This window comes from Etheostoma cragini, chromosome 21 (genome assembly GCF_013103735.1).
Source record: "Etheostoma cragini isolate CJK2018 chromosome 21, CSU_Ecrag_1.0, whole genome shotgun sequence".
NCBI lineage: Eukaryota > Metazoa > Chordata > Actinopteri > Perciformes > Percidae > Etheostoma > Etheostoma cragini.
Genome location: NC_048427.1, coordinates 13,974,616 through 13,986,247, shown reverse-complemented (window position 1 = coordinate 13,986,247; position 11,632 = coordinate 13,974,616). Strand labels below are relative to the sequence as shown.

Here is an 11,632-nt window from a genome sequence, read left to right as displayed (position 1 = left end):
ATAGCATAGCATAGCATAAAGCCTGGAAACAAGGGGAAACAGCTAGCCTGGTCCAAAGGTACCGAAATCCACTTACCAACATTCATGAACTAACTAATCAAAAAATAATCTCATGTTTGTTTGATTAGTAAATAAACAAAACATACATCTGCTGACTAAGCTAACTCCTTGTGCTAAGCTAAGCTTACCAAATGCTAGCTCTAGCTTTCTTACACTAGAGACAGAGTGGTGTTTGTCTGCTTTATATCTGCTTATTAAACTCTCAAAAAGAAAGTGAATAAGTGTGTGTTCCTAAAATGGCAAACTATTCCTTTAAAACAGTCCCACTGTTTCTCTTGTTGATTTGCCACCCCGATCAGTAAATGTTTAGCAGTGTAGGCTACACACTCTTCAGCACACACCAATGATTAGACTTCTTTTAAAGGTCAACGCAAAACTTGAAATTCCCCCTCCCCTTTAGTAACCCGATGACCGAAATGTTAAATGGACTGACAATCAATAGCACTGGCTAGCCATGGCAAAGGTCTCCATCACTCTGTCTACCTATCTGTGTGAATGCGTGTGGAGAAAGAGAAGGAAACACTGCATTATTGACTACGTTTACATGTGCACAATGTTCTGTTTTTAGTCTGAATTCCAAAAAGGACCATATTCCAACTAAGCTGTTTCAAAAAAGTCAATATTCTTTTATTCACATTTTATTCACAATATTTGACATTTTCATCTCTTTTTTTTAACACTTTTTTAAAGGTCTTTTACCAATTGTTTTTTTCTCCAAATGCTATAAAATTGACAAAAAAACAACCAACTTCAATGAGCGTAGATAACTAATTATTTATTTAACTTGTGAGGAGCGTTGTTGGGAACCAGCCGTTACTTTTTTGGAAACTTTATTTGAAAGAAACCAAAATTTCCGATATAGAAACATTATTGGAAAGGGGTCAAATTTGACCCGAAGACAACAGGATGGTTAACTGGAAAATGCTACATTCAGAAAAAGGCCTTCTTTGGAATATCCAACCGGAATATGCGGTTTACATGACCTCTATCAAATTCGGAATATTGTCATTTTCAGAATAATATGGGAATATTGGTGGGTATGTAAATGTACTGCTTTGTTTGTTTGCATTTTGTTATAATAAAATGTTTAGATGAAATGGGGCAAGTACGTCCTTCTACAGATTTTTACAGAATTAAAATCAACTTATTGCAGCATGAAGTGCAAATAATAATACTGTCATGTTTTGTATGCAGATCAGTGCTGTCTGTGATTTTGCTCTCACAGCCCCTATGCAACACAAGTACACACTTATTTATACTCAATTACAGGCAGGACTTAATGAATGCCAAAGCATTCTTATGTGTGTGTGTTTTTGTGTGTATGTGTGTGTGTGTGTGTGTTTGTGTGTGTAAACTCAAAGAGAAAGGGAGAGAATGAACAGTGGTACACAGGGAGAATCAGGGATCATCACAAAGAGTTCTGCACGCTAATAAACCTCCTGCTTGAATTAATGACATTCCAATCCCAAACAACAGCCCAGCAATGTGGCAGTAATTTAAGCTTTAAGCCCTAAACAGCAGCCTGTTACCAGGTTCAACCTGTGAGTTATTTGTCTTGGGTTGCCATCTAGTGGAAAAAAGACAAAAAGCATCCTCGCTTTTCTTATTTCTCTGTGTGTACAGAGTCATGTGGTAAAAAAAATGCAGGGGCAGATTGACACTCTCAGTTATATCTACTATCTAGCCTGGCGCCGCCCTCTTACGTACTTCCCCTCAATATTCATTTCCCTTCAGTACACTGGGTTTGTGGTATATTCCTGGGTTTTCTCCGGTCAAATCTAACAGAGGGAATGGCCATGTACAATGACGTTGAGGTTGTGCACTAGTTTGAGTTGTAGTTCTATAATGGCGGAGGAGTAGTAATAATAATAATAATTGATACTGTTTATTAACCCCCAGTGGGGAAATTACACTTTACACTCCATTTGTTAATAATCACTATTCACAGGCCTGAAATCCACACAAACACACACATGCTCAGGACCTAATCATGCACATAAGGAGAGATGTCAGAGTGAGTGGGCTGCCAGATGGACGAGCACCCTAAGCGGCTGGGGGGGGGGGGGGTATGGTGCCTTACTCAACGACAACCAGTAGTGCCCAGGAGGTGGAGTGGCATCTCTCCAGCTACCAGTCCACAATCCGTACAGGGACTTGAACCAGAAACCCACCGGTTCCCGACCAAACTCCCTACGGACTGAGCTACTGTAGTTCTAGCACTACTGGTAAGATGCGGGCAAAGCCATTCAGTCCGTTGTGGCAACGCTGCCGAATATCCAGAAGTTAAAGCCTCAGTAGAAACAATCTTTGCTGAGTTTTATGAGTTTTGTTGGCGGCCATGATGTTGTGGCTGTCTTCCCCACGGGGTTTGGGAAAAGTTGGATTTTCCAGCTCACTCCGTCAGTGGTGAAGGAGTTGGCTAAGGCTACCGTTAGCGAAACTAAGCCTACATCACAACCAAACGTTAGCGATTGGTTATGGCGGATCCAGAGTGGCTCTGGGCAGATCCAATAGTTTTAAACTTCAACAGAGTACCCGCCTTCAAGGAAGTTAACACTTATGGACGATGGAGAGTGGCCAGACTCTCTGTGCAAAAGAAATGTACCAGAGTCTGGTAGGACCGGGCTAACTAGTATCCATAGTGCCTTACAAATGCTACAGTAGAGTATAAATTCAGAGATAAAGAAGAATGGAAATAAAAGTTTGCAGCCACTGTTCTCTATTCAGGCTAAGTAGCCTTCCTACTTTTAAAAGTAAGGCAGGAAGCAATGCTCAGCTATAGTTCTTACTAGTTTTAGCCCTCTAAAAGAACTCAGAACTATTAGCCAGCATTTTTTGCCCATGTGTGATCACTCCAAAGGGACTCAGACCCCTCTGTAACCAACCATACTCAGACCTCCTCCAGAGATGAGTCAATGTAAACTGACATAGTGAACACACAAAGAAGAGTCCCTTTTCTGTTGGCCCACCTTTTGGTTCACTTAAAGAGGACTGAGTTTGGTTTGTTCAAAGAGGACTATATGTGTGACTACTGTGGGCCTGTCACTAGTCTATATCCACAACTTTCCACTTCTTGGATTGCTCCGTTGACGCCAGAAAATCCGCCAAATGTCATTACCTATTACGCTTTCTTCGTGTTACTATACTATAATACTAGACTTCAGTAGATTTATGGTTGGAGGACTATGGTTAACCTTTTCTCAGAGCTCTGCTTGGTAAATCCAGACTTTCTGTCCAATCTGAGTTTTCTGTTACACAACTAAAACAACTTTTTAAAAGTACACATGTTCCACCAAAATAAGTTTCTTCCTGGGACTATTTTGTAGCTATGGAGTAGGCCTGGCAAACTCGAATGCTTTTAAGGAGTCGGGTTATTCTGAGTCACTCACTATACTGAACAGGGTTGTGCGAGTCACTTGAGTCAGTATGGCTAAATCACCAAGGAAACTTGGTCCTAGCCCGTTGTCTCTAACCACTAACGTAGTTGTCGGCCACAGATCCACTCATAGCCGGCTGATTCGCGCGATTGATTGATTGTCTGATCGATGGATTGATTGACTGTCATTGAGGACTTATGAATTGTCTGTAAGATGAGCCAGAGCGGGGGGTATTTTAACATACTACATTTATACACCAAAACCTACAGTTAGCCTAGCTACGCTACGTGCGGAACATTGTGTGTTATTTCAGAAGTGAATGAATGGCTTTTGTTGTTGATTTGCTTTACTCTAAGCTCGAGGAGAGACTTCACTTGCTCGTCTGAATCAGATCCACTCATGACAACGTGGCCGCTCATTTGCCGGATTTACAGACTCCCCCAACAATCCACAACTCACGAGTCACCGAGGGCTTACGAGTCACCGAGGGCTCATGAGTCATCAGAGGGCTCACGAGTCATCAGAGGGCTCAAGAGTCATCGGGGGATCATGAGCTTCCGGTTCTGAGTCTGCGGATCAGACCGCGGATCGCTTGAGTTGACTTGTGGAGTTGTTGTTGTCTACAAAATTGTAAGTTATAAAGCTTTTTGCAGCTAAGATGGCTAGGAATAGTAGTAGCTAAAGTTGCAAGAGGTTTGTGTGTGGCGCTGTTATAATTTTAGACTGAATTGTAGTAGGACTCAACTGAACCAGGTTAATGATACTATAGACTCGCAATTCGTGAATCAATTTAAAAACTCGGGTTAAAGATCCAAGTGAATCACAACTCAAACAGGTTTCCTGTGGAAAAAGGTCTGGCAACGCGAGACTAGCCTGTCACTAAACCAAAATCAAAATCATTTTGCTTATGACTGACAAAAAAAACAAATTTAGCTGACCTCTCTGAAAGGATTGTGTGCATACAATACATCTGGCTAGTTGTAGCAATCAGTATTTACAGTAGGGTAGGCTATATATGTAGCTTAAAGAAAACCTTGTTTGAAGGAGAGCATCAACAGCAGTTTTCTCTTTCTTGAAAAGCACACACATGCACACCTTAAAAAAGGCCACCAGCCGTTTAGACCAGCAGCCTACATATTAGGACTTACCAGTTTATATGTCATATCTTGACTACTCGTCTTGTGGTCAGTGTGAGCTGTCATGCTTTCTAGTGTGTTTTTCAGAGAATTATTCTTAATCAACCACCATGGTAAAACCACGGAGGCCCGGAGGTGACATGGACGCCACCTAATAAATCGTGCGACGCTCCCCCCTTGGCAAAATTACAAATCCCACTATGGCCACGCCAAACCCCTCCCTACGAAGCAGCTTGATTGGTTGGGGGCATTTCACCTGGAGTGGTTAAGGTCAGGGTTAGGGGATTGGTCAGGGGATAGGACCTTTACGCCTGGCCAATAGCATTGTGTGAATTCTATTGAAGGGCGGGTCTTGGCGTGGCCATAGTGGGATTCGTGATATCGCGTCCCCCGGCTAGCCCGATGGCATTTCAGTGTCCAGCCAGACAGCCGGCTGCCGTTCAGATTTTAATGTGCGTCTATTGGTGCTGTTACGGTACCGGTGTTTCCTAATTTGACGGGTCATTCTAAAACTAAATTTGGTGAAAATGTTAATGAAAATTAAGTGAGCTTACTTTCCCTGTACAGTTAACGTTTCAAACTGTAAAAACAGTATTTATTAATATTAACTAATTATTTAAGGTTAAATAACTAGTTAATTAGTACATTCACCAATAGTTTGCGTTTTAATGTTTTCACACCAGGTCTCTGCTGCTCAGCAATAAAAGTCTGTGTGTCTGTTAAAGTTTAGACTGTAACAGCAGTTATAACTGCAGTTATAACAGCAGCGGAATGAGACTATATGATCGCATTCACCAGTAACAGCAACGCCTGCTACTTCAAGGTGCTAGCTGCTGGTCTCCACATGTCCACAGCAGCAGCAGGTCCTGACACGTGGAGTGTCATACTAGAGTGATGTCTGCTTCCTGGACAGAAGTTGCAGGGTTCCAACATGGCAGATAAAAATGGGCCCTCAAAACTGGGGGATGTGAATCACAAGTTACTGATGCCAATCCTTTGGACAATATATCTGTCTGTCATGACACAATGTTGATTTGATTCAGTTGAGGGGAGTGCGATGGATATGAGACAGTATCATATGCCCTTTTACCACAGTTACATTTATAGCAACTCTTAAATTTATTTTAACAATTTTATAACTGAGCTCATCCAGACATTTAAATTAAAAACTATTTTTTTATTTAAAAGAATATATATATAAAAAGTGGGAATCTAAAATAAGGGGAATCTTACAGACGATGTATCAGTATTTTCATGTTGCATCGATAATATTGAATCGTTGATCATTGAAAACGATACATGGATGTATCATTACACCCCTAAACTATTTGACAGTTTCAGTGGTGCAATCAGTGAGCGTGCAGTACTTAACCATTAGCCAGCATAGTGACGCTAAAGTTGTGAGTTTGATCCTCACCTGGAACAGAGAAGTTTAGTTTTCTGCACATGGCCTGTGTGAGCCGGCAGCACAGGCTTAAAAGAAGAGCTGAACTCAGTTTTTTCTCTGCTGTGTTTATTGTCAGGTGGCTAAAACACCACCACATTGAATAAAAACACAAATTCACCTTCGTAACAGCTATTCAAAAAGAAGCAGATTAACGTACAAGTGTGTTCTATACAGATGTAAAACTGGGCCAATATTCAATTTCCATTTGTGATTTAAGTGCGTTAAAGGCTGGGGCGGAAACACAAGTTTCCAGTCTGGTGAAAAACAAAAACAAAGTGGTAATTCAGCCACCTAATACTAAAGTATAAACATGTGTGTTTCTTAGATTGTGTGACGCAGTTTCTACAGAGGTTAAGTAACATCTGAAAACTGCTGACACATACTCATACATGGCACAAAAAGACAACCTGCGTGTGTGGTTTTATGTCAACAAGGCACATTTCTGAGTCTCATTTCTTGGTGAGTTTTACCCTTTGGAGATATCCAGTAAATGGACAAAACCTTTTGGACATCAGTGAAAAAGTACAATACAAAATGCATCCGCTCATCCATTGCATCTGTCTCAGGTGGTACTGTTCCTTTTGACCACCTAAGCTCAGCTGATAGCCAATTTTAACACAGAAGAGAGGTAAATTATTTGGCAGGACACAATTGTAAATGAAACTCTCCTCCAGTGTGACTGGTCATTGATTAGCCCAGCTAGATTACGATCACACATAAATCAATCGTTTCAGTCAACTTTACATTGATAGTCGTGAAGATTTTAAGGAAATGCCCGGAGGCTTTCATGCATAGCCTTTGTTCATGCCAGGGCTGTTGTACCTTCCAAAAAACTGGCACAAATACATACACATGATAACCTGAAATACTGGTCATTGTTCCAGGAGAAGTTGCACTGCAGCTCCATCTTCATTAACACTGAGGCTGTGGTCGAAAAGTCCCAAAAACCACCTCCAAACTTTGCTAACCACTTTTCCTTAACCCTGATGGTAAACCCTGAGTAGACAATTCGTGTGGCTCTTATCATGGTAGCCACTTAACTACTTCAGGGTCATTTCACTCCGTTAGGAACCTTCCTAATCTAATTTGACTATTTGACTGCAGCCATAGTCCAGCATCAGAACACATCCAGAAACAGTCCAGCTGAGATTTGATTCCAGGGCTCATCACTGTTCAGAGAAGATGTGCGTTCAGGTCGTACTTCTCGCAGAACTTGTCTGTGATTGGGATGCAGGTGAGGTATTCGCACCAGTCACACTTCACAGGGTAGACGTAGAAGAGGACGGCCAGGGCGGAGAGCAGAGCCAGGAAAACCAGCAGGAAGACGCAAATCTGGACCCGCTTACGGTACATGTCGGATTGCCCAAAGCTGAAGAGGAAAAAAAGCTGTGTTATTCATCATCTTATTATAGATTTAAAAGAGGAAGTCCAAAAATACAGCTTGGTTAACTTCTATCACTGTACAAATACAAACATCATGCTGTGATTTAATTCAACAATGGAGGGCTCGTCCGTGATTAAAACCTGGGACCTCTAGCACCCAAAGCGAGAATCATACCCCTAGACCAACGAGCCATACAATCAGCAGCAAAAAAGAGAGATATTATTGTCAATAGTAAATCAACTCAATAATCAGTACACTTGAGTTAGACACCCCTTTAGCACTCTAGGGTCATTGATATAGTCTGATATGCTGACTTTTTAAGGAATAAGCTAATTTGCGTACTTGGCAAGAGTTGATGATAGTATTGATATTATTTTTGTTTATATGTTTATGAAATATAAAGTTAGACCAGCAGCGTGAGCTTGGTGTAGCCGAAGGCTGGAGGCAGCATAAAAGGGAAGTCAGGGGAAACAAATTTGAGCTTTAGAGGTACTGGGTGGGTAGACATATTTGTTATTCCTTTGGACAAAGCAAGGACAGGTGTTTCTTAGCGTTTCCAGTCTAATCTCTAAGCTAAGCTAACCGTCTGCTGGCTCTAGCTTCCTATTTACCGTACAGATGTAACAGTGGCATCGATCTCCCTGTCCACCTATTGGGAAAAGAAAAGTGAATATGCGAAACACATCCCTTTCTTCACTTACCTGATGTATGGCAGGAAGGCGAAGGACAGGAAGAATCCCGACACAAAACCGCAGATGTGGGCGAAGTTGTCGATCCATGGCAGCAAACCGAAGGAGAAGAAGAAGACCGAGATGGCCAGCAGCTTGGCAAAAGCCCGCCGTGGTCGCTCGAGGATTTGCCAGCTCTGAAACAGCTCAACAAACAGACAGGCCAGGATGCCGAACTGGCTGCCTGCAGGACCCACCTGACACAGAGGAAACAGGTCGCTGACAAAGCTTCTAGGTAGTGACCGCCAAATGAAGCATTGTGAACCAGTGTCTTTATTTTCTGAGCCCACTAGATGGCGCTCTTCTAGAGAAAGGCATAAGGCATTGCAATTCAGTATATTCTTAACCAATTGTTGAACAGAGAGCACCATCTAGCGGTCTCAGAAACTAAAGACACGGGTTCACGAAGTTTCATTCGGCCATCACTACTTCTAGGTAGGTGTGTTGTAAACACAACTTTAGCAACATCCACACTACATATATTTACACAACGCGCCCACACTACTCTCACAAAATTTCAGAGACCCTTAAAATGAAGAGCTTTTCTGATGACCTCAGGGGTCACGTTGTTGTTTGGGCAGGGAGAAACGGAGGGCTTTACTAACGACGCAGACACCCACGTCAGTCTTCTGGGTTAGGTAGGTATACATACCGTTCAGTATATGGATCCAACTCGTCATCAGTCTAAGCAAATAAAACCCTGATCTTACTTTTTGCTGCTGTGTGCTTTCACCAAAGTATTTTCTGTATTTTCAACTTATATCTCCAGGATTTTTACCCAAAGGTTAACATTCCACATATTGCTTCCTGTTAACACAGGCACACACATGCCAGGTGTACGCAAATGGTCATGTGATATGCATTTTCAGACGTGATACTACAGACAAAGATTGTTTCTAATATGGAGTCTAAACACTGGTGTGGACAGAAATCCTTTTTGTTTAAAAACTCTGCGATAGAAGGAGAGCGTTTGTAGTGTGGATGTAGCCCGAGTCTCAGACACAGCATCTTGGTTGTGTACGGTTGGTTGTGAGCCAGCCACTGTACCTCCGCTCTGTAGGGCAGGAAGATGGAGGAGGCCAAGTTGCCAGTGATGCCGCTGAGCATGTAGATGATGGAGATTCTCAGCCAGCCAGCCAGCTTCTCTATGTCCCTCAGCACAGTCATCTGGAAAAACACTGACACCAGGCAGTGCAGGATCCTACAGACACAGACAATCCAAATCTGTTTTAATGGATAAAGCAGATCTATTTTCACATGAAACATCTCCAGGGCTCCCCCAGGATCCTCGTAGTTAAATGGAGAACCTTTTGTTATACCACCTAGGATGTAATTTAATGTCAACTTCACGGCCAAATAACCCAAGAAAATGTACCAAGTAATGTTACCTGAACACAAAAAAAAGAGTAAATTGAAAATGTTTATTAAACTCTACGAAAGACCTCTGTAAAGGAAATGTTTTCAGAATATTCAATTCAAGACTTTTTAAAATACTTTTAAGACCCTGCAATTAGCCTGATTTTTCACAGTGATGCCTCAAATTCTGAGGCCTATTGTCAGATGGACAAATAAAATAATAGGACTATGTTTATGTAACGACTTTATTCACCCAGCATGAAGAAAAAGAGACAGCCAGAGTCGGGAGAACTGGTCTGGGATCTCCGGGTTGAGGAAAGGCAGCAAACCACAAACATCATCCATGCAAGCCACCTGGAAAAGACACAGTAAAAACAACGGTCAAGGCTGAAAGGGCCATCAGTCAGCCTGATGAACCACTGCCACCCTGTGGAGGAGAAGGACTTTGTCCAATTCAGTCCAAAGTCCTTTTAAATCACAGAGGACTGCAGGCTCTAGTGGCGCAATCGGTCAGCGCGCGGTACTTATAAGACAGTGACCTGCAGAGCAATGCCGAGGTTGTGAGTTCGAGCCTCACCTGGAGCAGGGAAGTTTAAAATTATGTCTGTATGCATGTCAAGATTCCAATTGAAATACTGATTGGTGTCTAAAAGCCTTTGAACAGCTGTTGGTATTGGGTTGGTGAGTGAAATGCAGCAGTCAGAGACTGATTTGAGGGAAAGAAAAGCTCCTACCTGTGAGCAAAGAGTGGCCTCTTCGTGAAAGTAGCCACGCATGAAATCACAGTACTCTCTTGAAGTGATTTCACATCTGCAACATGAGACGCATTATCAGCTACATCAGCAATCACTCGCAGGAATAACCACCAATGAGATGGATACATCTTTGTTTTATTGTCCAATAAGTGTGATAAAATGTCCAGTATTTACACCCTGGTTACATAAAAACAGTCTGTTGATCATGCAATGACAGTGTCGTTTCTATGCACTGTGTTCTATGTGTTCTATGTCATATCTATGTCATATTCTTCTGCAGTTAATTATGCAGAAAAAGGTCTAACATAATTAAGATTTTTCTATATCAATTAACCCTTGTGTTGTCTTCCATTCCATGATGCATGGTCCTCCCGGGTCAAAACTCTTTTCTTTTTTCTTCTTCTTTTTTTTTTACATGTAATCCTTCTTTTCACTGTATAAACACCATTTATTACCAGTTTTAGAATTATTTTTGGAATTCATGGTCAATAAACCTAATTTAAACCTATTTATTGATCTAGAAATGATGAATTATTTAGAATAATATTAAAGGAAGGTTAATCACAGCAGCGTCAACGTTCAGTTGGGATACAGTTTCAATACATTTAATTTATTTTTTAATTTGATAAAAAATGTAATAAAACACCCAAAATTCAATGAAAGTAGAGATCCAATCTTTTGTTGCACTGACGAAGCGCGTTGTATGGAATCATGTGTGTTAATTTAAGCAATCAAAATTAGGTTATAGTTAAAAGGAACCTTGTTTTAAGGAGCTTCTCATCGAAATATTTAGCATTTAAGCACAAAATAATCCAATTAAAGTAAGTTATTACTGTCAAATATGCACCAAATGAATGGCATTAGCTTTAGAAAATCTATACTAGCTCTGTACTAGTCGTAATGCCGTGCTGTTCAGTGACGTTCCTTACCGTCCTTTGGTTCCGATGCAGCAGGGCCGGCCTGTTATGGTGCAGTCTATGTGGGGAAGGTTGGTGTGGTTTCCAGAGTTGTACCTTGTACAAACCTACAGATCATAAAAAGAGGAATTTTTTTTTGTTAAACGTTAAATCCAGCCATTGTGTGCAAAGGAAAGTGCTGCAATCAGACCTCCGTGTGGTAAAGTTATAGTAGACTTGTATTTACTTTTGTTTTTGTGGCTAAGTGGCTGACGGCAGCAGATGATCAATTTAAATGCTTAAACTGTACTCACCGGCCACTTGGTGATGTCATCAGGCCACTCATGAGGCGGATTTGAGGCTGGCTCCAGACAAATTCTACAAAATCAAGAGCCAACGTTAAAAACAAAGTACAAAAAACAGCTTTTTTCCCCCAGGGTAAAAACTTCAATCAAAGCCTTTTACAACTTGCTGAAAGAGCACCCCTTACCAA

The 11,632-nt window shown here is 41.4% G+C and overlaps 1 protein-coding gene and 1 non-coding gene across 2 annotated transcripts in view; one reads left to right on the top strand and one right to left on the bottom strand.

Annotated features, from left to right (window-relative positions):
- Positions 1 to 6,081: 6,081 nt before the first annotated feature.
- Positions 6,082 to 11,632, bottom strand: part of rhbdf1b (rhomboid 5 homolog 1b (Drosophila)) — a 46,598-nt gene continuing 41,047 nt past the window's right edge. Inside the window, exons 14-20 of the mRNA XM_034860508.1 lie at positions 11,454 to 11,517; positions 11,173 to 11,267; positions 10,223 to 10,298; positions 9,742 to 9,842; positions 9,180 to 9,333; positions 8,106 to 8,329; positions 6,082 to 7,389 (exon numbers count right to left, since the gene is read on the bottom strand). Of these exons, the coding sequence (XP_034716399.1) occupies positions 7,194 to 7,389; positions 8,106 to 8,329; positions 9,180 to 9,333; positions 9,742 to 9,842; positions 10,223 to 10,298; positions 11,173 to 11,267; positions 11,454 to 11,517 (910 nt within the window). The 3' untranslated portion in view covers positions 6,082 to 7,193. The remainder of the gene's footprint in view (positions 7,390 to 8,105; positions 8,330 to 9,179; positions 9,334 to 9,741; positions 9,843 to 10,222; positions 10,299 to 11,172; positions 11,268 to 11,453; positions 11,518 to 11,632) is intronic.
- trnai-uau lies at positions 9,980 to 10,073 on the top strand. Its single transcript has 2 exons — positions 9,980 to 10,017; positions 10,038 to 10,073. It is a non-coding gene; the product is annotated as a tRNA-Ile (tRNA).